At 36.4% G+C, this 26,627-nt stretch overlaps 2 protein-coding genes across 3 annotated transcripts in view; one reads left to right on the top strand and one right to left on the bottom strand.

The window, feature by feature from the left end:
• Positions 1-4,941, bottom strand: part of LOC137739679 (protein RRP6-like 3) — a gene marked incomplete in the record, with an annotated part of 6,016 nt that extends 1,075 nt beyond the window's left edge. Inside the window, 11 exon segments of the mRNA XM_068479341.1 lie at positions 10-333; positions 533-1,031; positions 1,111-1,637; positions 1,978-2,016; positions 2,565-2,749; positions 3,238-3,358; positions 3,659-3,745; positions 3,894-3,977; positions 4,126-4,224; positions 4,301-4,563; positions 4,648-4,941. Coding sequence (XP_068335442.1) covers positions 10-333; positions 533-1,031; positions 1,111-1,637; positions 1,978-2,016; positions 2,565-2,749; positions 3,238-3,358; positions 3,659-3,745; positions 3,894-3,977; positions 4,126-4,224; positions 4,301-4,563; positions 4,648-4,882 — 2,463 coding nt within the window.
• A 6,584-nt stretch (positions 4,942-11,525) lies between these two features.
• Positions 11,526-15,631, top strand: LOC137739661 (probable beta-1,3-galactosyltransferase 2). Of its 2 annotated transcripts, none has more exons than XM_068479315.1 (11): positions 11,526-11,923; positions 12,429-12,525; positions 12,654-12,727; positions 12,824-13,032; positions 13,131-13,194; positions 13,735-13,807; positions 13,923-14,043; positions 14,339-14,426; positions 14,537-14,662; positions 14,761-14,870; positions 15,106-15,631. In XM_068479315.1, exons 1-11 carry the CDS (start codon positions 11,811-11,813, stop codon positions 15,255-15,257), a joined length of 1,227 nt encoding a protein of 408 aa, XP_068335416.1. In that variant the 5' UTR covers positions 11,526-11,810; the 3' UTR covers positions 15,258-15,631. The 2 variants fall into 2 exon arrangements, with proteins under 2 accessions (XP_068335416.1, XP_068335417.1); XM_068479316.1 differs by having other exon boundaries at positions 12,663-12,727.
• Positions 15,632-26,627: the final 10,996 nt, after the last annotated feature.

The raw sequence follows: 26,627 nt of genomic DNA on the forward strand, positions 1-26,627 counted from the left end.
AACAACAGAAAAAGCTTCTTCTTCAGTCCCCAAATCAGCATCCTTCAGCATGAAAGCATCTCCATTTTCTGTTCCGGTATATGCTTCTGCTTCAGTGGTGCATGAATCAAGTAGAGTATCAGCTTCTGATGCGTTCACAATGGCAGATGTGTACATGGTAATTGTAGTTCTCTCTTGCTCTGCATCTGGTTGAATAATCCCCTTAGAATGCTTTAAAGAAAGTCCCTTCTTCTTCTCAAATCGTTTTCTCTCGTTGGGACTCATGCCAACCAACAAAGCGTTTTCTAAATCTTCCTCAGATATTTGCCTCCCTCCATAATACCTCATTACTATCTGCAAAGCGAATAAGATTGAATTCACACACATAAGCTCCTACACTAACAAACCAACAATACTACAAACCGCTGATGCTAAAATCACACACCAACAACAGTAAAACATTTGATGTAAAAACTAACGTAAAATCAATACAAAAGTCAATACCATTGTGATCATTTTCTCAAAATCAAGGGCTTAATATATGCTCATGTACCTCTGTCAGTTCTTCACGGCGGCTGGATGGCATTCTTGGTCCATGGCGCAGAAGAGCCATAGCAGCAATGCGCAATTGTAAAGGAGATACACCTGGCTCCTCAAAAGTTGTTTCTGGAACAGATGATTCAGATGTAGCCTGAGATTGTTCTGAATCAACCACTCTGCGAACAAAAAGTGGAATCCCAAATTCTGCAGCGATATGTTTTTTATACTTCTCAGCAGAGGCATGAGCAATTTCATGACAGTCCACACATAGTAGGACAATATCATGAGAACGGTGGCTTTTCAAATGTTCAGGGAAGTGCATTCTGTAGCATGAGGGAATTATTCGGTAGCGTAAGTAATGATTTCTTTCGCCACAGCTAACACATATATTTTTCTTACTTTGAATGTAAAAATCATTGCCTTCATCTTCTGGACGGCCTTTGGGCTCAAAAAGAAGCATAATCGCAGGTGGATTTTCATCAACAAGTTTTGCCAAATCCCGCCGAAGATACCTGTAAGAATACAACATTGACTATATCAAATTCAACACATTTTATGGTAAAATGTTTTTTTTGAGAAATGATTCCTAACCATTCAAGCTTCCTGCGGTCACAGTAACAAAGCAACCGGCCATCATCTGCATAGATCCTGCAATTATGATAAACTGGAGCTTTACAGGAAAATTTTTGAACAAATAGCTGCCGAGATGACTTTCGAGCAACTTGCTTTGAATTTCTCAACCCATTTTTTCTAGAAGTTAGTGGCACTTTCATATTACACTCTACCAGTAAAGCATAATTGAAGATGGACAGTGGGCAACTCCCATTTGGACCCAGGCAGTTTTGAAGAATCTTAGAAAAGAAATTATCAGGGTTGCCTATTTTGTTGTGGAGCAGATGACGAAAGTCATCCAAATGACTGTAAACGACAGGGGATGGAGATGAGAGGCCAGAACTGAAACTTGAATCTGCATTGGAATCAGCTTCAGCAATGGTGGTTAATATGTCTGCAGGGTTTGTTGGAGCTTTGTCTGCATGGTTCATTGGAGCTTTGTCTGCAAGGGCAACAATAGCCTGATCTGATATTACATATCTTAAGCTCTCATCGTGTACACGAGCCTGGAAGGAAGCAAATGCCACATGATTGCTTAAGTATCTAGAATGTGATCTCAGTGCACTCAGGTGCAACGTTACAAGATAAAAAAAAAAACTATTATGACCATAAAACCCAATGTACAATTGAAAACATAGAAACAAGAATGATATGTGTCTAAGTAGCACGAGATAAGTAAATTGAGAGCAGGTTCATAATTTCGTACTGTAATGTCATTTTTAGAAAATTTCAAAAAAAAGAAAAAAAATGTATATATATACATACACACACACACACACACACACACACACACACATACACTTTCAGCATTATCGTTTGTGGCAAATTTTAGGAAAAGGAACTAACCATCAAATCTCTCCATGCACATAATCTGTTCACAGCATCCTGAAACACAATACAAAGTTTTGCATAAAGAATACTTATTCTAATTAGTAACACATGTTAACAGAAAGTGCAACAGAAGAATACAAGAAGCGTCCAAGAACCTAGAAAGAAGGGTTAGGAGAAGATAAATTCTAACAAATTAACCAGAGGCTGGCAGCACCACAGTAGACCAAACCATGGAACCGCCTCAAGGGCTGTCCTCTCAATTCTAAGATGAATGCTTGACCACTTAAAAAGTCCTCAAGTTCTTCTCAACCCAAATGCCCAAAATAGATGCAACCGGACCATGATCCAGAAAGCTTTCTCGGTCCTTTTAACAAACCTAATGTGCCAGCCTAATAAAGGGTTAGTGACTGAATCCTAAAATCACCCAAGACACCCCAAACAGTCAATCCAACCCTGCCCCCATGGAAGAAAAAGCTCACTATGGGCAATGCAAAGACTTGGGCGAAACCAGATTCCAGTGCACCCTTGCATTAATATAATTTATTGAATATATGCAACACTTGCAACCTCCTCAAGAGTCAAGAACATCAAAAGAAGCAAACCTGGACTTCAGGAGAAACTGATGAAATCCCTCCTTGGCCGTTCAAATGACGGCTAAAAATTGATGAAGCAGCAGACTCTCCAGGAGAAGCTTCTATCTCTTTAGTATACAGTTGCAAACATATCGAGTTTGAACGCCGACTAGCCTCGAGAACAAAATGTAATTTGTCATTGGGACCCGTGTTTTCTGATACAGTGAGATATTTAGACCTTTGATGCTATGACTATTAGAAAGTGACAACATAGTCTTAAATGCTATCAACTTGAAATCATGGCTAAGCAAGAGTTCAGTACCACATAACACATGCAGTGTGTTTTAGTTTAGCTCATGCTAAATAAGATAAGTAGAAAATTATCGTCACAAATAATAAACTTTATCATGTGACACGGTCACACCAATCCTATGAATTTTTCTAATCAAGGTTTCCAATTCTCCAGATAGAAATGTTCACATGCGTCCACACATCATACAATGTCCTATTACTTAAGAATTAAAACTTTCATCACATTCTGTAATTTAGGTTATGACCTCTCCGCAGAATAACATTCACAGGAGCATGCATGTGCACATACAATGATTCATGTATCATCTTTAATTTTTCTTATCTAACCAATCCAACAAGTGAAATGTAAAAGGTCTGAAAAGCAGCTGTGACACAAAGAAGGAAGGTGTACCGTTATCCAGCATTTCCAGCTCAGCAATTAAACTGTGTGCAATATAGAGTAGATAGTGTGCATCTGTACGAGCATATTGTACCATTTCGATTGACAAGGGGCGCTGTCTCCAGTCTTCACGCTACAAACCAATATGAGAAACAATAAGAAGCAACGTCAGGTCTATCGTGAGCATGGTTACATCTAAAACCCTTATTCAGAAATCTCCATAGCATTTCAAAACCAATGTGAAAATGTTGGTCAGAACATGGGTTATTACTAAATATATGAAAGTGTCATTTAAATACTCAAGCCAGAAGAAATGTTAAATATTTGCTTTATGTATTCAAAAGAATCTTGAAGCCATGTTGACCAATTAGTAGCTAGTTATAAGATAACAGCAAACAGAAAGAACATGAATAAAAAAGCCTCGAGGCCAAACCTGTAACAATTTGTTCGTGACTACTCCACAGTAAGATTCAAGTAAAAATGCCAGTGACTTTTGCGGCTTTGACAAAACTTCGCAAGCCTGCAGTGTAATAATAAAATACGAAAATGAGTTCAAAACAGATACCAGATAGTTGCTAAATCATCGCTCTCTTTCTCTCTCTATCTCTCTCAGTTGATGTTTATATAATGAACATGTCATCCAAAATAACAGTATACAGACAGCTAACCTTTGCAGTATCAAACATATTAACAACATAAATATGGAAGTCCCTTTGCAGCCAGAGGACATCACTATCCGCCCCATGGAACACCTACACACGTCACATAAAATTCCCATCATCAACAGTACTCCAATCACAATCTACCATCATAATACTACACATTACAATATACTCATACATACTCACACTTTTGTACCCAAATCAGTAACATATGCACAAAAGAGTAACTACTATTTACCTTACAAATACTAGCATCAGCGAAAACCGGCCGTAGAAGGCTTATGCAATCATGCAGAGCAATCGTGTCCACCAAGTAATCTTCCTTCTCAGTAGAAATCTAATCCGATATTACCAAAATTAGAAACGCACACACAATTTCACACCCAAATTACATTCCTTTACCACTGATTTACCTGTATTAGAGCTGTAAAACCGAGAAAAGACCGAAAACTATGCTGCTCGGTATCAACAGCAAACACCTTCTCTTTGCTCAAAACCTCAACGAGTTCCTTCAACTTCGACTCAGTCTCCACCCACTCATACGACTCACTCATTTCTTCCAAACCCCCCACATTCGTCTCTGTAATTCCAATGCATTTTCGAAACTCCTCAAGCTGAAAACTTTCCATCAATCCCGTGATTTCCGCCTCATAAGGATGCGAATTCCAGTTCTTATCTATCACCAAAACTTCAAATTTCACTAAAGTTTCCAAAAATAAAAAAGAAAAATCAATGAAATTATGAGTGATCAAACGTCTACCTTCCGGAGAACCATTCAGGTTCAGATGCTTGAAGGGAGAGTAGGAATTGTCAGCTAAAACTCGCTTGAATCCGTACTGCGGCTTGAGGTGATCAGCTCGTAAATAACATCGACTTAGGCGGCAGTTTGCGTTCCGGCCGCGTCTCCGGTGCCGCGCAAAGAAGAAGACGGAGAGAGCTGTCAGAGAAGCGAGGGCGACTACTGCAATCTTGAGGTTTCTTCCTTTCGCCTCCATTTTTGTGTTTCTGGAGCTTTCTGTAGCTCGATGGAAGCAGAAGAAGGAAGACGATTGCGGTTTGCGGCGGAACGGTGGGAGAGGGGGGCTTACGTGGCACATTTAAAGAACACAACGACAGACCGTTGTTTGCGAGGCGGTCCGTACCTTCTGAGTAATACGACGAGTCGTTTCCACCATCGGGCTTTATTGCATCCGACAATGGTCCATTGGGCCGTCTGGTTTATGTGGATCAGAAATTTTAGTGTACTGAGTCTGTATTAGGGTTTATTGCATTTTATTGGTCTGTTAAAATTTAAAATTATTTTTCGGTACAATATTATTGATTTTCATGCAATTAGTTTGAAAAAGACAGTTGAGAACCGTGTTTGAAATTTCTTCGGTGATAATAGGAAAAATTAGTGAAGATACGGAAAGGGGAATGTCATCGATCTTCTCACATATCGGTTAAATATCTACAAACTGTCATATGACATGTCCTAAAATTTCATTTTAAATTTCAACGTTTTTTTAGCAAATTTTTATTACTTACATGGAAAGCAACTGATATCTATGTCGATAAATCCATCAAATTTCCACAAATTTGTATATCGATATTACCAAAACTGATATTTTAAACAATAATTGAGTGATAGATTTGGGAAAATTAAAATGTGGGTATTGGGACTCGAGAGATTAATGTAGAATCTCTCATGTTGTAGATCTAAAAATGTTAGGACTCGTATATAAACAACTATCTCACACAACCTTCTATAAGCACTTAAAGTATACACGAGGGCTGCAATATTTTTTTTTTTTCTTTCTCTTTCTTCGATTGATTCTATCTTAAATTGTTTATATAAACATATATATATATATATATATATATATGGTATAAAGACACAGGTTTAGGGTTCAAGGATAACAAGCAAAATACAATAATGATGAACTTTATCAATCCAAGTTCTCATCTTAACCACCTATCGTAAAAGTCTAGATGATATTAGGTGAGATATGTCAACCGAATTGTTAACTCATGTTATAGTTTTTAACACATAAGAAATATACACCATGTTATAAGTAATTTGGGTATACAAAAATTAATTCGCCTTGTGCACTCTTGCCTTCCTATATTGCATGACATTATATTGTTTTTTTATTTACACTAATTTGCAATTCTAATTCTCGCAGATACCAAAACCAAAACCAAACTGTCAACAAGGGTTGGGAGGGAATAAAGGGAATTGATTACATGCAGATGGCACATATTTTTGTATGGGCCTGCAGACAGAAAGCAGTGGATGGGAGACGATGGCTCAATTTTGATGGCACATACCTGCCTTCTTGGGCCGGCCGGCTGCATATGTGTGTGTGTGTGAGAGAGAGAGAGAGAGAGAGAGAGAGAGAAGGTGGGAAACTCGTAAGAAGGATGGAGGGGAATTTGACGTTTGGAAATGGATGAAGGAGAGTTTGTAGCTTGTAGTATGGTTTGGATGATACATATGAAATGAGAGCTAACAACTCCATTTCAGCTAAAGTTGGTGTATTTAATAATGAAAGCACAACTACTAAGATTGGAATGAGGATCTCTCCGGATCCTCAAATCGTATCCTCTCATCGTACATCGTGCGATTAATTTTCATCATGTACTATTCATATTTAATTTTAAATAAAAGTATTTAAAATAATTTTTTATCGCACGATTTATGATGAACGAACACGATTTGAGAATCTCCAAGATCCTCACAAAGAAGATCCGGAGAGAATCCTCATGGCTAAGATTGCACTATCTTTGTTTTTTTTTTTTTTTTTTTTGGGGGTAAAAATTGTATTATTATATTTTTCTTCGCGGCAGTGGAAACTTTTGGAAACCAAAGACTTTATAAAGTGTAGGCGTGTGAATAATTTTTTATTGTTGACTCTATAATAGAACTCATATGCATTTGTGGTTCTAAGCATTCCTATTATGAAAATGGAAGTCAGAAAAACTTTACATGTCTAAAATTTGAATGAACTAGAAAATGATTCATTTTTAAATTGTATGGAATGCTAGAAAATGTGAAACATCAACAATTAGGGTTAGAGATGATGAAATTAAAATTTGGTTTGAATCTTGAGTATGATGTGGAAAAGTTTAAGACGTTTGAGGTTACATCATTCTTTTTATGCATTTCCAACTAATTTAAGAGAGATACCATGTTAACTCCAATCAGATCAAAATACCAGGTTAGACATATATAATAATGACTCTGAAAGATAGTTTAAGTTGCTAAAAACCTGTCATGTTATTCATATACGCGAACAATAAATATCACGCTCACAAATTAAATCAAACTAGCAACCAACATCTTGGAATGACGAACCTTTTCCTTTATTTTCAGCTCTTTTGAGGTGGTAAACAAAATCTTGTTTCCCTCATTTGATGTAAAAGCTAATCAGATTTTGCTTAAAGCCATAGACAATGGCAATCATACTCTTATCATAAGCAACCTAAATGACACATCTCCAAGAATTCAACAAAGTACCTTCACTTGTACTAAAAAGGTCATCCCATAATGATATAGCTAGAGAACATATAAAATAATGCTATATCTTAGCTTCCTTTGCAAATTGGCAAAAATGGCAGAAAGTATAATTTGGTACAGAAATACCCTTTAGCTTCATGATAAAGGCTTGTGTAGTTCTGTTGCATTTGATAAATGGGATGCACCAGCACCAACCAATCTTGTGTAATGGCAGCCTTGGGTTGCTTAGAGTTAGAGAGAATATATGAACAGTATGAAGTAGTGCTGCTGTAAAGCGACGGGGAATCCTTTTCGAAGCAAACGTCTTCCAACCGATTTCAACATCCCACCTTATATTTTCTTTCTCTTTTCTTTCTTAATTTGCAATTTTTATACATGATTTTTTAAGTTCGGTTTTATTCACAATTTAGGCTCTCAAAGTCGTATATCTCTTAACGGTTTACGGAATACTTTAGAAGATGATCGATAAATATCTTTGCAAGTCCAAATTAGTATATTCTTGATGTGCATGAATTTGCTAAAAGTTCAGATGATCGATTTCTTAAGTTTGCAAGTTCAAATCCTTCTTTTTATGTTTGGATTTTGCTCCTTGCATGTTCACCCAAAAAGAAAAAGACTGTTGAACTTTAAGTCCAAATCTTATCCAAAATGCCAAAAACAAAAGAAATATTGGCGCTGTTTTTTTTTTTTAAGAGAATAATAAAACTTGGCTTATTAGCATATGGTTGATTCACTGTTTATGGAAGTAATAGATGAATATTTTTAGAACTTCGAGTTTATCTAAACTTATTAAGTTCCAGGTTCTGATGAGCTTATTAAATAATTTGGACCAATATCGAGACTTCCAACTAAGTTGGATCTTAGCTCTCAGTTTCCAGTAATTAAAAAATAATTAAATCCAAGTTCAAATTATAATTCGAGGGTAAATCCAAGAACCATTATCCCAACACATTAATTAAATTTAAACGCAGCTGCTTAATTAAGTTAATTTGCCCTCCAGGAAGAAGCAGAGGATGTCTAGCCCTCTTTCGTAGCCAAGGAATCGTAAAACTTAACGTGGGAGTACTCAATAATACCACGTGACACGTGGCCCTAGTGCCATGCAGACTTTTGCAGTTTCCACGTGAGTCGGAGCACCACAAGTCACATGATTAAAGTATTAACCGACATGGTTAAGGTCCAACAATCATATCGTGCCACGTAACAGGGTTCTTAGATCTGATCACGTGCACTTGGCAACCTTTCCAGCCCAGCTTGTTCCCTTTGGCTTCCCTTTTTGTGTACAGACCAGGTTCTCATCATCAGCTTGAAGATTCTCATATTTGTTAAAGTGCCTCTTCCTAATAGGATTATAAAATAAAAACCCTCACAAATCTCAGATCATGATTCATGAACCACGAGTAAAGAGCCTTTTTTATTTGTTTCAAAAATCCCTCCAAAATTTATTTCTTCGATTCGAAGTTTTTCTTCCTCTTTTTTTTTTTTTTTTTTTTTTTTTTTTTTTCTCTTTATAAAATTTTCTTCAATATTACATAATCTTGGATAATACGAAAAATGAATGGTTGAAATTAAATATAAAATATTTAAACAGTTGTAGAAATCAAATTTGAGAAATGTTTGTGGTTTGCTATTCACTTAATCAGAATGGTGTGATAACTTTTATGTTATTAGGTTTAATCCTAATTAATTATATATATAGTTCAATAACACTAGAAACATCATCTTATTATAATTGTGTTTATATATGTTTTGCATAAAGTCTAAGCATGGATTAATCAGTAGCTTAATTGGGGTGTAATATGTTGATGTAGACTTGTAGTAGTAAACTACAGGAAAAAATGACTTTCCAGACTAATTTGATTTTCTGTCGGCTAAATTGTTTGTTACGTCGACTAATCTTTGCCCGATGAAAGTACTTTCGTGCAAAATTCCAACCAACGATATCCATAGTTCGTGGTCATTTCCTTTGAAAAGTTATGAGTTTAGAATTATGTGTTGCAGGCCCCATTTCTTGTTCAAGATCACATAGGTTGAGAGAGTTAGAAAGTGTACAAGTTGGTGGATTAATTAAGAGTAATTATCTACTAAAGGTAATCAAGGTCCTTAAGGCCAATTCTCAAAACAATATATAGTATAACCAAGTTTTAATTAAATTTATTATATAACATATAATTATATGTATACTTAAAAAAATATATAATTGTATTGGGATATATAAATTGTAAAATAGAATGACATATAGATTATAAAATATTAGAACATATTGAAAACTTGGTGAACAATCATATAATGCGTGTTCATCCTAGTATTTGATAAGTCTCTTACAATTTATTAAAAAAAAATTTTAAATGAAAGTTATCTATTTTATGTCTAAAGGGGATGCCTAGGTGGGCTAGGAGCCCTTTTTTAATTTTCAAATATCTATGAATTAATCGAAACTGTGGCCAGCCGCCTAGCACACCTAAAAAAAAGTATATACGACACTATGCGGGAATTTTAAGAACAGTGAGTATAATACATTTATTCATGCCCTTTCCTTTAAAAACAATAAAAATAGCATTAGATGCAATGGTTTTAAGAGGTAGGGGCTCTCCTTTTACATCTTCGATGTGGATTTTGTTGAATTTTCATGAGCTAGAAGTTCTTCTTGTGATATTAGATGATACGCAAACATTTTTGTAATAAACTCTCTAAGCATGTCGAATGTATTGCTATCATAGATTGTGCATTATTTAGTTGTTCAAACATCGTAAACGATTTTTAAGCACCACAAGTGGGGGTTTAAATATAAGAACTGTTGTTAATTACTTTTTTAACATTTTTGTAATAAACTCTCTAAACATGTCGACGTGCTCTTGCGAGTTGCGAGTCCTAAGCAAATACTTGCGCCTTCCTACAAGGGAATGCACACATCCCACTTCTTTTGAATAACGTATATTAATCGTATTTTATAATTGAAACGTTCACCTACTTAATCTTTGTTTGAAATGTATGGAACAAATCGATGGTGTGAGTACCAAATAACATATTTATGATGAACCATCTATTTATTTGATATATTTGAATGACTAACCGATTTTTTTTTTTTTTTTTTTTTTTTGGTAGATATGATTTTCAAATGAAGATTAAAAAATTGAACGATTCTGGTTATAGAGTTTAGATGAAAAAGATAGTTATTTGCAAAAGGTGGGATATGTGCATTCGGCATTCCCCCATAGGGGGATCACAAGTTTTATCGATTCTTGAATTATGCTAGTAAAGTCATCTACGCATACGTGTAGTCTGTACATTAGTTGGGAGTCAATCATGCACGTGTTGATGGTAGTAACACCATTAATCTAGATTATATTAGCTATATAATTATCCAACTATCGTTCAAACACTGTACCCAAACAGTTACTTATGGTTTAAACACTGTACCTAAACAATGGAGCAAAACTTTAATAGAACAAAAGAACCAAACCTAAGATCTAAAATACAGAAACAAATACTTTTAATTACTTAAATTACAAATCTTTTCTAATTTGATAACATAATATCATTCATCACCAAGATACAATTGCAAATCTTTAGAAAGTTTATAGAAAAAAGACTCTCATCTAGTTCAAAAGAAACCATCATACCGTCTCACAATGTGAAGTGTGAACCAAAACCCACATTTTCCCATGTGACAACCAGGGATGAGAACATGTCGACAGTCTGCATGGCCCTACTCCCACCCAATATATATGTGCAGTTGGAAGAGGAATAAACTATTAATAAGAACTCAAGCAAAATTGAGAGAGAAAGAAAACATATGTTGAAGGGTAATAATGTAATTTCAGGAACTGTTACTTAGGTCATTTAGTCTGCCAGGTACCGTTTGGTAATTTAGGTTTGGAGGCAGATTGTTTGCTTTGATGCTCTTTCCATCCACTTCTATTTTATGAGATCACGATTAAATCACGTCAACATTTTATACTAATTTTTTTATAAAAATAATAAAATAAAAAACAATATAAATATAAAATGCTGACTTAACTTAATCGTGACCATACAAATAAAAAGAAATGAAAAGAGCATCTAAACAGGAGGGTCGGTTTAGGGTCATTTAGTCTGACAGGTACTGTTGGTCATTTAGTCTCTCTTCTGTTCAACGTCCCTTGCCTGCAAAGTAGAGTTTCTAGAGAGAGAAACAAGAAGAGAGAGAAACAAGAAGAGAGGAGAGCAAAAGGAAAAAGAAAGGAACAATACAAATGACAAGTTGATAAACAGAGCTCTCTACTTTCTTCCATATACTGCCTTCAAATCTTGTACCCCAAAAAAGCTCACTTTCGAAAAAGTGCTTCTTCTGCTTCTTCTTCTTCCACATTCTTTCATGGGTTTTGCTTCAAAAAGCTGATTGTTTTGGAAGCAGAAGAGAATTGGGGAAGAAGAAGAAGAAGATGTCTTGGAAAAGCAGAGGAGACCCATCATCTTCTAGAAGTTTTATTTCTCAGAAATGGACCCTTTTTCTCTGTTTAAGCTGCTTCTGTGCCGGAATGCTCTTCACCAATAGGTACTGTTTCTTATGAACAATTTTTATTTATTTATTTTTTAAATTCACTTTGTTTGAATTGTTGGAAATTATTCAATCAACCAGTTCTTTGTACTTGTTTCTGTAATGGGTTCGAGACTCAATTGGAAAGTTTTATTAAAAAAAATTTCTATTTTTATATGATGAACAAATGGTCGTTATTGGTTTTGATGCTGGATTTGATGGGTAGTGCTATTCACAAATCCCTTTTTACCTTCCACAAAGCCTTGTCAGTTTTTGTCCATTGATCTTTCTTCAAGCCTTCAATCCGTGTTGTAAAAATAAGTGTGTGTATAGCACCATCCTTTTATATTTGATAAATTTGTGTTTTTCTGGTTTTAATCAGTTGGATGATTCTGAAATTCCAGGCTTTTATATGGTTAATTATTTTCTGAATTTGATTGAACATGCATGAATTTTTAAGGATGAAACTTTTGGTTGTTGAGATGTCATGAAGTTTTGATGGAAATTTATGTGGCGGTTGCAGAATGTGGACTGTACCAGAAAGTAAAGGTATCACACGAAGAACAGCTATGGAAGAAGAAAAATTAAATTTAGTTTCAGAGGGCTGCAATCCGAAATCTGTAATGTTTCATCTCTAACTTAATTTTGTATCATCGCGAGATTTGTTATTCACTTATGTATTAAAATTTGTATATCAGGTTCCTCATCTGAAGTTTTCTTTTATGTTTATCTGATTTGGTTCTTTTAGTTGAATCAGAAGGAGGTGAAGCGCGAAGATAAAGACATTTTCGGGGAGGTTTATAAGACTCATAATGCTATACAGTAAGTTATGATTTTCTGACAAGAACATAATGTTTCGCGATTTTGGTTGATTTCTGAGTTTTCTGATCAAAAACTTTATGTTGTGTGTTGAAATAGAACATTAGATAAGACTATTTCAAATTTAGAGATGGAATTAGCTGCAGCAAGGGCAACGCAGGAGTCGATACGTAGTGGCTCTCCTTTATCAGGTGACTTGAAGACTGATTCAACAGCGAAGAGAAGGTATCTGATGGTTGTTGGAATTAATACTGCTTTTAGCAGCCGGAAAAGAAGAGATTCAGTTCGTGCTACGTGGATGCCACAAGGTACATAATTTGATTCCTTAATTCCTTCTTTGTTTTCTATTGGATTTGTTTACATCTGTTGTCTGATTACTTTTGCTTATGCAAAACATGAATTATAGGCGAGAAACGAAAGAGACTAGAGGAAGAGAAGGGTATCATCATTCGCTTTGTCATTGGTCATAGGTGAGTATTTAATCTTCGTTCTTGCTAATTAATGTCAAATAGGAGGGGGCCTTATCATCCTTTGCATGCGATATATTACCTTTTGTGGTCTGCTAGAATGTAATTCGTCGCAGATGTAGTTTAAGTCATTGATCTGCTAGGCTGCAGTTCATGCATTGGTTCCCATTCAGTTATAGCTGATGGAAGCCAAGACTATGTTTCCCCCATTTACAATTTATCACAACTCCGTGTCCTTGAACACCCTTATTTCATAAACAGCATGAAATGCTAGTGTAGGTAATTGAAAGGTATCCATGTAATGACAAAAAAAAAAAAAAAAAAAAATCTTTCTTAGAGTCTAAGATCAGTGTTCGTGGTTTGTACTTGTACATGTACAGAGTGACAGTACATTCTCTATTTCTTTCTCTCCAGGTAAAAGAACTTTCAAGCCTCCATAATCTAGATGCCTTGCTAGGTTCAACTTAATTTGCACTTAAAATTCCTAGGTCATGGGATTATTTGGATAATTGAATTTACAAGTTGTTTCTGTTCCTTGTCAAGTGCCACATCAGGAGGTATTCTAGATAGAGCTGTTGAAGCAGAGGACAGAAAGCATGGAGATATCCTGAAGCTGGTAATGTCTTTTAGTCGTTCTTCTGTTGTTATTGTCCTCTTCGTTCCACATGTGTATGATTGCAGCTCACTTGAGTCTTGAGCATAACATGTTCATCTCTATGCCTCTTTCGCAGGACCATGTTGAAGGGTATCTTGAATTGTCGGCCAAGACAAAGATTTATTTTGCTACTGCTGTTGCTACGTGGGATGCAGATTTTTATGTCAAAGTTGACGATGATGTCCACGTAAATATTGGTAATTTAAGATTTACTTTGCAATGATAAACATTTTTCATATGATACTGTTGTGCATGATGACATAAAAAGTGAAAGAACTAGGTTTCTTTTCCATTTGAGAAACATATGGATTCAATACAAGCTTTACAAAATCGCATGTATAGTTCAAACTACTTAGGTTCTTCACCCTTTGTGAAAACCTCTTATGTTCATTTTAAGCTTACAAGATCTTACCGGCGGCCAACTTGGGTGTACCTAGACTTGGTAGAGCAATTTATTAGTCTCACTGAACCTATCTTTTCAATTTTCTGCAGCGACGCTAGGAGAAACACTAGTCAGACACCGAAAGAAAAAGCGCCTGTACATTGGATGCATGAAATCTGGTCCTGTTCTAGCACAAAAGTAAGCCAGTACTGATATTTGTTTATTTTATTTCTTGTTTTTCCTTCTGTGTTCAGATAGTTTTTAAGAAAGCAAACTGACTTTGAGTTCTTGAATATTTGATCATACAGGGGAGTGCGATACCATGAACCTGAGTATTGGAAATTTGGTGAGCCAGGAAACAAGTACTTCCGTCATGCTACAGGACAGCTGTATGCGATATCAAAAGATTTGGCTACGTATATATCAATAAACCAGTAAGTTTCCGACTTTATGTGAGGATGGATTTTGAAATACATAAAAGTTTGTTTTTCTCTTCTTGCACTTGTGGTGCTCATTTGTATGCATCTGTCAGGCATGTCCTACACAAGTACGCTAATGAGGATGTCTCATTGGGATCTTGGTTTATTGGACTCGATGTACAGCATATTGATGATCGGAGACTATGTTGCGGCACCCCACCCGGTAAGTCTTCCTCCTCGTTCAAAATTACCATGGTAGTAATGATTCGAAAACAAAATGGCTTAGTTTGTGCAGATTTATATGAAAAAGCAGTAAAAAATATACATGCTAATGCTATTATTTATCTGCTCATTTTCTAGAGGGTAAACAACTATTTGGTTAATTTGTGAAAAATAAGAGTGGCCTATTTGTTACATTCTAGGATTCGTTAATTCTAATGCAGACTTGTTTGCTGCAGATTGTGAGTGGAAGGCGCAGGCGGGCAACATCTGTGTTGCTTCATTTGATTGGAGCTGCAGTGGGATTTGTAAGTCAGCCGAGAGAATCAAGGAAGTCCACCGCCGGTGCGGGGAAGGCGAAAACGCCTTGTGGAGTGCTAGATTCGAATAGGCAGCTCGAACCTCTTCCAACCTCGGGAAGATTTTCGAGCTTAAGTATAAAGGCAGGTGTTTTTTCTTAGTTCATTTTCCTCCTCCTGTATTGAGTATAGAGAATTACAACACCAAAAAATAGAGTTTAGAGAGAGAGAGAGAGAGTGTGTGTGCGTGTGTGTGTGTGTATGAGAGAGAGAGAGAGAGGTTGCTGTGTGGACCATCTCCATTTTAGTAGAGGATATTGGCCACAAAGCAGCTGCTAAATTGAAAATAGAGGGGTCCCCAACCCATACAATTCTGAGAGGCTTGAAGAGCCAAACTGTAAGTTACAGTTCTTCTTCTATGCCTACAGTAACAAATGCAACAATAAATATGCAAATCTGTGTGGGAGCTTTTACAGCCTTTCTTGTACAATCTTGTTTCCCCTTGGTATATGCATATGAACATACATATTATTTTGCATTGATGTCTTTCCCAGTTATCTTGTAACTCATCTGACACCATCCGTGGTTCCACCGCCTCTTGTTTTTGGAAGTCTCTTGCATGTCGCCTACAGATATGTATATCGCCGTGTGAGGTAGAGCACCTCACACGGTGGGAATGTACATCTCTTGTGACACCCTAGTGTGTCTCTGTTTGTTCTGGGCAAAATATTACTTGCAATAGTTGTAATGTCTCTCTATCTTTCTCATCATATGATCAAGTCGGGAATAAACCCCTTCTCTAATTCATATTTACATAAAAATATCAGACTTCCAAAACAAAACCGAACAGGACACACGAAGGACTAATTAGTCCGGCAGTCTCTTTGCAAGTTGCCACACCCTTGAAATGTCGCTCTCATGCCTATCTACTATGGTCAAATTGATGCTTCTAATTTTCTTTTTCTATAAGGTCAAAAGGATCAATCTTTCTTTGGATGCTAAGGTCATCTCCAACCGAATGGTCAAGATGGCCGAAAATAGTCCGAAAACTGTCTCCAACTAAGGGTTAGACTAAAGGGCTCGTGGGCCCCACAGGACAAAAAAGGCCAACTGGCTGGCCCAACCCAGCCAGCCAGCCTCGGGCCGGGCCACAATTTCAAACACAACAGCTAGCTAACATCAGTTACTGTTGGATTTGAAATTTTTTTTTTTGGCAAAATTTTTTTTTTTGAATTTTGAAAAATTCTCATTTTTTCCTATAAATACCTAAAGTCATTCCTGCACCATTTGTCACATAATTTTCACCATTCCTACACCATTTCAATTCTCATATTTTCTTACTTCTTCCAATAATCTTTCCTTCAATTTTTTCAATAATTTTCAAATGGCCTCATATGCAATAAAAGGTAGGGCTTGGACCCGAAAAGAAGATGAAGTTCTTTGTAGGGCTTATAGATGGGTCTCGGAAGACAGTGTGAGGGGAACTTCTCAAAGAAGTGAATGGGTTTGGACTCGTATGTTCAAAAAATACTATGAGTTCTACGAATGCACTACTCCATCGAATACTCGAAACCACGAGAGTTGTTCTTCAAGATGGAAGAAACATCTTCATCCAAGTTTGAATAAATGACATCAAGCACTGTTAGCAGCCGCAAGTAGACATGAAAGCGACGCCAATTACTACAACGAAGTAAGTGTTTTCACAATTTATTTTAAATATTTAATTATATTACATTTAATTTCATAAATTAATTTCCTTTAATTTTTGTAATTATATTTTTTAGGTACGCCAAGCGGAGAAATTGTATATGGAGGGCAACTCGAAACCCTTTCAGTTTCACGGTTGTTGGGAAATTTGTAAAGGGTGGGTGTTATTTGAAGATCCACCTCAACATCGAGTAGGTCCTACGCCAGTGTTTGGAATTGCATCCTCAGCTGTGGATGGGGATGAAATGGATCTCTTACCATTCAAGAAACAAGGGTAGAGAATCCGTCTTCGGGTGAAGGTTCCATACCTAGGGCTATGGGATGAAGCAAGGCCCGAAGGTTGAAGGAAAATGGCAGGCAAAGGATGATTATGCCGCTCAACAGGAAGAGGCGGCCTCATTGCGATTAATGGCGGAGCAAAATGCCTTTGCCGCAGAAGAAATGAACCGTAGACATGAAGAACGGGCCAAACAAATACAAGAAGAGATGGATGATAGGAATATGCAAATGAACACTTCGGATTACACTCCAATGCCTCCGATTATACTCCTACAATGGCGGATGATGAGAATGATGTTGATTATAGACTTTAAATTTAAGTTGTTGTAGTTTTTAAATTTTAGTTGTAGTTTTTAATATAAGTTGTTGTAGTTTTTAAATTGTTGTAGTTTTTAGATTTTAGTTGTAATTTTTAAATATAAGTTGTAATTTTTAAATTTAAGTTGTTGTAGTTTTTAAATTTAAATAATAAATTATGTTTGACCCCATGACCCTTTGGCCTTCGGTTGGAAATGATTTTTTGTCACAAGGCTATGTTTGGTCCTATAACCCTTTGGCCTTGGGTTGGAGATGGTAAGAAATATAACCCTACACTGTTTATTAAAATATTAATTTCTTGGAGGCCTTCCTTCGGTTGAAGATGGCCTAATTAAGGAAAAGACAGAAAATGAAAACGACTTCATTTGCATCATTACTAGAATTAGCAATCACCCTCGCCAGGATTTTACAATAGGAATTTTCTAGTATGCACATACAACATGATTCATGACGGTTAAATTCTTGGTTGTTGGATTTTAGGCTGGACAACGATTTTTCTAATATGCACATGCAACAGGATTCGCGGCAGTCAGATTCTTGGTTGTTGGGTTTTTGGCTGGACATCGAGCCCATCAGTCCTCTGATACATATCATACATTGAAGCATAATAGAATTATTTTTACAGTACAAGAGTTTTTCTTTAACCAAAACCAATTGTGTTCCAAACTAACAAAACAGAAGGCAAAAAGTACAGTTCTTTTCTTCATTAGAAAGTTAGAAACTACTTAAGACGTCGTCCAAAATTACAGCTTGTTATGCCTACATACAAAAAAGCAAAGAAAACTTTACCACAAGAGTAAAAGTACTTAGAGAACTTTACCACAACGAGACAGAACAGCAGATATGCCTTTATTTTACTGCCACACCAAGAATCATCTATTGGCAATATGCATTTTCTTGCACATGGGATGCAGAATAATGTGTTGAATTAAATGCCATATGCATAACAAAAATGGCATCATGTATACAAAACTAGTAAAATGTAACATCTAGCACACAAGATTTCAATTAACCTAACTATGAACGTATAAAGCCAATCCAAGACATTGGTTTTAAGGATATGTATGTGTGTGTGTACGTATATAGGCTTTCTCATGCACATTGACCTATGGAGAAAATGGCAACTCATCCAAAATTCATTATATCAAAATACAATTGAATGGTTGTGCACGATAAACGTTCCCATCTCCCTCGATCATCGCAAAGCTAAGAATCTTGTTGGCTTGGAGTCGCCCTTTATTTACAATTGAATTCTTTTGGTTAAAGGTATGAGAGGAACCCAACAAAATTTGCCTACATACAATAAAGTGGTCAAGCATTTGTTCTAATACCAACATTCAAATTTCTGAGAGTTGCTGCAGGCCAGTACGCCAGTGAGAAAATATTAGCAATGAAAGAAAGTCTTGTTTTTTTCTTAAGGAACTGTTGTCAGTACTTTAAAAACATCATTCTGTAGTCTAATTTTGTAAAAACATACAAAATAGTGTATGATTACATTTTTAGAACGCAAATAACAACCCTCTTCTTCAAATGCAATATAACTCTTGGAGAATGTGACTAGCTGATCAATCGACACAACACAACCATTCGACCGACCACTAACATTCCATGACTATCTCAACAGTTCCCCTGCATTGGGGAATTTCCAAAGAAAGTACAGCGTCTTATAGTGTATTAACAAGCTTAGAACTTGGAGAAACTTTTGTTGAGCAAAGTTCAAGAATAACCCTAATTTATGTCAAGATGAATACTGAAAACAAACAAAATAGAAATGATAAAGTGTATACCTTTACATTGGGATTAGGGCAAACGGTAGAATATATGATAAAAAGGAACAGTGGCACGTGATATTGGCACGGCTCAATCAAAAAGCAGAGCTCAAGCACTTTTAGAGCACTGTTTTCTTATTGAACCGGACCAATATCCCGTTCAAACTGATCCCAATCCAATCCTTCTCTTTCTTTGCCTTCCATTCCATGAATCTGTTCACAAAATAGGCTACAATACAAACAAACCCGTTTCATCTTTACACAAAACAAAACACAAAGTGAAAACGAAAGGGTAATGATTTTCGCACTTATGTTTTCTCCTTATGCACTCTTCAGCTTGTTTCGGTTCCGTAGAAAAAAGGGCTGAGTATAGAACAAGAAACGAAAGCGAAAATCACTTCCCCAAGAAAAAGATTGGAAGCAAAAACGATATGAACTTACATTATGCATTACAAAACCAACAAAATAAAGTGTTAAATTTGTGTTGAAATAAAACAAATAAAGAACAAAAATTGGGTTGTGGAAATTGATACGAGCTTGGAACAAGAACTGACAGAGATATTTGAAAGGAGAAGAAAGGAGGCAATTTGGAAATGGGGCAATGGGCGGAGAGAACAACTTAAACATATTAATAAGGCAGATCTGAGCAGAAAGAGTTAGAGAGAGAGAGAGAGAGAGAGATGAATGTATGTCTCTTTAAGAAGGTAATGCCCAACAAAGAGAGATGGCTACTAGTTACTGGTGATGGTAGCATTGAAGAAGTTGCATTAAAATTTCCAACCACCTTGCAACAAAGGAAGTTGGGAATATTAATTTTGAACAAGGTACAAGAATCTTTGAAGAAAAAGAAGCAAAAAATAAAAAATAAAAACAGGTTCACGGACACAAACCTGGGGCTTTTAATGTGAGCATTTATGGATAATGGAGTAGGGGAAGAAGAGATGTTCGTTCTGTTCAATCCGCATTTATGTTATTTTGTATCGAATAGATAGAACCTTTGTTTTTTTTCGGAATGGTTTGGTTTGGTTTGGTTTCCGCCTCGTAGGTTTTTTCTTATTCAATTCAAAAACTCTTTCACCGCTACCACTGCATATTTTTCTTCGAGTGTTTTTAGAGGTCTCTACAATATGGGGGCATTGATTAACTTTGTGGGCACTAGCTAGGTAGTAGAGTTGTGTCCTATATACATGTGACCTGCCAATGATGCCATACGTTTTACGTTTAGGTTGCAGCATTGAAAGTTGAAATTTGAAACCCTAATTCTAATTGTCAATTCGTGCCCTCATTTTGGTGAAGGACCGTTCGGCTTTGGCGTTTGGAAATGGAAACCCAGTACTTGATGATAAGGTACTCGGTTAGCATCAGACCTCGTTTGCTATATTGTGTAGGTGAGAGGTCAGAGATGGAAAGAAGTTCTCCACAATTTACAAAAGTTTTATGGGTAATTTTGCAAGCAAGGGACTTGCCAAAAGATTGATGAGACGAGTTGTGCGAAAAGTTATTGTACAATACCGAAATTTAGTCACGTAATATAATAATTGATGCGTCTAATGTGTCATACTACCACACAAATAATCTTTTGATTTGGACCTGTCAGGTTTATTAAAAGAAATAAATTAATATTGACTAATGAGACTTAAACACCAGAAGATTGATGAGAATGTTATACGTTGTTGCACTTGCTAAACTTGAATGGGGATTATGTATATAACTGGTTCTATATTCCTTATCTTTTTATCATCTCTATATCTCTAACATCACGGAGAAAAGAAAGAAATATAATACGTATTATATATGTTTTGCTTGTTTCTTGTTACGGGGTTTTGTCAATTAGAGTGTGGATGACATTGTACTTTAATTCATATGAGAATTTTCATAAGATGCGACGAGAAGCGTTAAAAAAATGTGAAATATGTCATGTGCAGTCATTTTAAGATTGAGATATTTTGATTAAGTGACAATGTCTTGATGCAGTTAAACATAGTATTCCACATCCATTTGTGATACGATAGTTGGGGGCCTTTATGGTAAGAGTAGGGATCGAGATTAAGTCAAGATTAAAACTCCAAAAGAATCCCAATAAAGTCTTGAAATTTGGTAGAATTTATGTTGATAACTAATTTGTGCTGCTTTGTTTTTCGATTATGTTTTTTTTTTTTTTTGAGAGAAGTACGATAATTCATTGCTAGCAAATTCAGAATACAAACAAACTGAGAATAGTGTGCATATTGGGCCTCGATAAAACCTTGCCGGAAATTTCACTCTGGTCCAAGGAAAAAGAGTGTCCCGCACAACATAAAGGACCTATCCTCAAATGTCAATACATAAACAAATTCTGAACTATCTTCGAACAAAATATGCAACTCAGGGGGTCTTCAACCCACTAAACTGATTGGTTACAAAGCTTTCGACCATTTTGTGTAGTGAGCGCCAACCGTGCGGCAAAGCTTTCGACCATTTCTTCCATAGTCCTTTCCATATGCTGCAACTCAGTCTAAACCACCGGCAGAGAATGTCTCCAACAAATTGGATAAGTTGGACCAACATCCACATAGTATCAGTAGGAGACCTATGCCCGCAGAACTACGAACACAGAATCAAGGTAACTCGGCGCCATCGCCATAGACGAAGCAGTCGCTTCTCGCCATAGACGAAGCAGTCGCTTCTCCTAGTGAAACCTAAGAAGACCTAGGAACCCTAGAGAGCAATTTTATAAGAAGACCATGACTAAACTAACATAATGAAGATAAACTAAAATAATTAAAACCAATCCATTTGTCACGCCCCGATCCCGACATACGTCCAGGATTGACACGTGACGTCACCCAAAAACTCGTATAACTCACATACCCCATCTCAGGAATATGGCAATCACAATTCGAGAATCAAATTGCAAAGAAATCTTTCGTTTACCTTATGGCTGCATCTAACCTCCTCGTTAGATTGCCTACGTACCATCAATAGGGATCAAGCCATTCGTAGTTCACCATTCACAAAATCTGACGTTTATCCCACTAAGTTCAAGCAGAAAAGCATAGCATTCCTCAATCATTCAATATAACCTGACAACATGTAATTCCTGGACTCAGCGGCATAACCAATCCCTATGAAAACATGATATCTCTCCCATCCAACATATAAATCATTATGTCTCATCATGACATCGCAATTCACAAGGCACATCATATTTAATAGCCGACTAACACAAAACCATCCTCTAGCTGCATTAATTAATTAATTTGATCAAAGTAAAACAATCATTCTCATATCTCCTAAATTCATACCTTATGAAATCATAATCGAATCATCAAAATCCCGAAGGAGTCACTCAGACGTCCAACATCTTTTCTAACTCAATTACAAGACTCTCGAAACCATTGACACAAATATATATATATATATATATATATATATATATATAACTAAGGCTAGAGTTACATAATTAGGCCAAGCCTACTTCTCTAAGCAATGGAATTTTAGGCCATCCCACGAAATTCAACAACCTCGGGTTCCGGACCACTCAACGGAACCAAACCAAATATGATCGCCTAAAAATGTACCATGTACAACCAATCGTCATCACCTCTAGAATACGTATGGTCCTCCATCACGGATAAACCAAGCAAAACCATAGGCATAAACTCGTCGTGCATGCAGTGATCACCTATAGCGGATATACCAAGCATGATCACCCCTGAATACATATGGTCCCCCATCACGGATAAACCCAGCAGGACCATCCATGTACCATAACTACGTGGTGCAATCTCATCATTACACATTAAACATAATTATACGTATACCTGCTATTGATTCCACATATCAACCAGCATCTAGTCATATGGAGCACAACACAAGGAATTCCCTCAATTATTATTTCTACTAAAGATCTACTAAAGTACTTAACTCATCTCCTGACTTTCATCTCCATCTCATGCTACGTAATGGTGCCAAGTTCAAATAGGTAATCAGTTGGCAATCATATCCAAATAATTATCAAACAATATTTAGATCCCATAATTATCATAACATTCATCATAATTATCATTCACATTATTAAAAAGTTAATTAAACACATATATATCACAAACATCATCACTACACAAGCCAAATCATATTTAATTAGCATAGGTCTATGGTTAAATATATAAATTTCACATTTCAATAGAAATCATATTTATAAGACCAATTCATATTCACAAATGATACTAATATAAGAAATTAAGATAATAATCATATTTCATATATTCAAGTCGCTATCTTACCAAAATAGACCCACTAACTTTCAATTAGTCCCGTAGTACTAATTTTAATATTTAGAACGCTCCGAGACGGGTTGACCACAAGTCAACTCTCAGTCAACACTAGGGTCCACAACTCCGCGTAATTTGATACTGAAGGTCCGTACATCGGATTTTGGATCAATAACTTCCCACAGTTCACATTATGTTCCTAAAACAACATACTAAAATTTCATCGTGATCCAACGGTCGGATCTTCGCCAATCACTAATTCTAGTGGCAGTCGACATTTTATTTTACAAACTTACAAATCCAATTAGGGAAGATCCATACATCGGATTCCCGATCTGTACATCGGATTCCCGATCCGTAAGTTTCTATGATCCACAAATATTAAGTTCTATCACGCATTAAGGTTTGGTGACGATCCAACGGTCGGATCGTCGATTCACACTTTTACTAGTTAACGTATCGTCAAGAATTTGGGTTCCAACCATCAACTTATATCATACAATTACCAAAAATGAGCTCAAGGCATCTAATTTAGCCTAAGAATGACATCGACGGCCCCCTGCGGCCAAGGCCAATTTTGCCGGAAAACATCCCAAACTGGCCACGAACCGCCAGAACCCTAAGGTGGGTGTGCTTCAAATTCGGCTTCCAATCGAACTCCGACGTCTCCAACATCATTTGGGCGTTGTTCCTGGGGTTGAGGGGAGTCTTTTGGTGGTGGTCATGGACGGTGAAACTTGCCGGAGCCACCGGAAAAAAGGGATAAAGCCGCCGGAACACTCGTGAGTTTGTGGCTTCGAACTAGAAAAATGGGAAAGAAATTGGGAAATCTAACACTACAAAGGTGTAGGGCTCATTAAGAGCTTTCCATGGACACCAAGATCACCCAAAACGGAAGTCGGATGGAGGAAATATGGCTGGGTCAAAAATGGTGGTTCGCGGGTCAAAAATGACCCATTTCGGATCTCTCCTTTCCCCTCCTTTCTCTTCTCCCCCATTGGTCACTCCTCCCCCTCCTTAAAAATCTGATTGGTTCCCTTTTTATTAAACTAACTTAACCTTTAACCCACATGTGAGAATTAAATATTTCCCACAATCTATAGTTCACAATTTCAAACGTCCGTAGCTATACCGTTATAATTCGGACTTGCAAACGGCTTTCGCCTCTGCATTCGTGGGTTGGAGATCTATTCGAAAACGTTACTTGTCACTTCAAAAGGTCAACGAGTAAATAATAATTTTCCAAACTTCACTTCTCGTTACTAGTTTAATTGAAATCTAATTTCAAATAAATTAATATAAAATCTCAATAATACAAATATGTAGATTATAACAGTGAAATCTGGGAACAAGATTTCACACCATTAACCCATCACCACCTGCAACTAGTGTCAGTTCGCTGCACCGAAGAGTCAAGGCTGCCAGGGGAAGGCGGAGCCACCACTAAACAGTTGAGAAGGACCGCATAACATAGAAAATCAAGCCATAGGGGGGATTTGACTCTCCAACAACAAAAAATCACTAGCCCAAACCCGCAGATCTAGTCCCAAAAAAAGAGGAAAAGCCTTGTACTAGAATAAATCTAGAGAAATGGAAACCAAGGCCTGCATCTAAGCCGGAAAGGATGGTCGCCGATAAAGGGAGGGGAGAAAAAGGTGATGTGCAGCACCACGGAGGCGTGGACGTCCAGGGGGATTAGGTAGGAAGCAAGTAGGGAAGAGGCTAGGAGGAGGGGGGGTGCTAGAATGAGGGAGGAGAGGCTGCCACCGGTCCCAAGGTAAAGCAAGGGACCGGCGGCTGGAGTTTGTCTAACTTTTTTTATTTGTTTTCTAGTGGTGTTGTTCAACTTGTTTTGCAGGTTTAGACCTTTTAGAGGGGTTTTTTTTTTTTTTTGAACTTTTTAGAGTGGTTAAGTTTCATTTTCCCCCTCTCTTTTCCTTGTATGTTTTTTGTTTTTATTTCTAGAGGGATAAGGTTTATGTCTCCCCTTCTTTTTCATGTATATTTATCCCCCCCCTTTTTTTTTTTTTTTTGTATTGCCAAGGTTTCTTAAAAAAAGAAAAGAAAAGAAAAACTAAATTGCTTACTTATTTTTCTTTCCTTACATATTTCTCGTAATGGGTTTATGTCATTTGGAGTGTGTATGAGTCCGAATATGAAATGTTCCAAATGAGTATATGGACTTTGATAAGATGCAGGTGAGATGTGTATTGTCATTATTATAAGATCCAGATTGTGACGAGAAATGATTGACAAATCTAAACGAAACTGATCCTATCTCGATGTGTAATCTTTCTGTCCTAACATACATTTTCATCGTTTATGACGACGGAGAAGTTGGAGTTCAAGAACAATGTGACGTAGATCATTGTCTCAGTATAGCAATTGTTAGGTGTAATGTAATTATGTAAGTGTAATTAGCAAAGCAAATATTGCCGGAAATGCATCCCATTATTATGAATACAGTTTTGGTTGTTATGAGATTGCTTGAGGTAAAACCGTCACTGCAAGAAAAGTGAGCAATAGCTACCCTAGTTAGTAACTATTTTGGTAGCTATTACTAGGGTAATAATGATGTTGTCAATGAGAAAATGGTGACAAAAATTTGATAAAAAAAAATATTTATATACATTTTAATGCATTAGTCACCATTGTGGGGTAACTATTACCTACTTTTTTATTTTTCGTTGTGTGTATCAGGAATGAAAGCTCTTAATCAATTAAACTAGCCGCTTGTAATATGTGTAGGTAATTTAAACATGTATTTTTTTTGTCTTTTTAATTAGAATGGTAATTTTTTTTAAACAAACGATATTCCTACTCCAAACTCCATTAGGTGGAGGATTTGAAATTAGAATAGTACTGTCATTTTCAGTGTTTGAGGGCTAAACATAGCCCTTGGCTATGTGGTTATGTTTTAGTCCTCTAAAAATAAATACTTTAAAGACTACTTTAGGGCTAAATTTATTCATCTCCAATCACACAAGACTATATTTTATTTTCCTTCATATTTTATTACTTTTTTGAGACAAACTTAGCCTGCTTAGAGACTACATGTTGCATGCCTTAGGGCCAAACTTAACCTGATTCTCTTTAGCTCTGGTTGAAAAGTGATTTTGTAAGTTTTAAAACTAAA

Source organism: Pyrus communis, chromosome 7 (genome assembly GCF_963583255.1).
Source record: "Pyrus communis chromosome 7, drPyrComm1.1, whole genome shotgun sequence".
NCBI lineage: Eukaryota > Viridiplantae > Streptophyta > Magnoliopsida > Rosales > Rosaceae > Pyrus > Pyrus communis.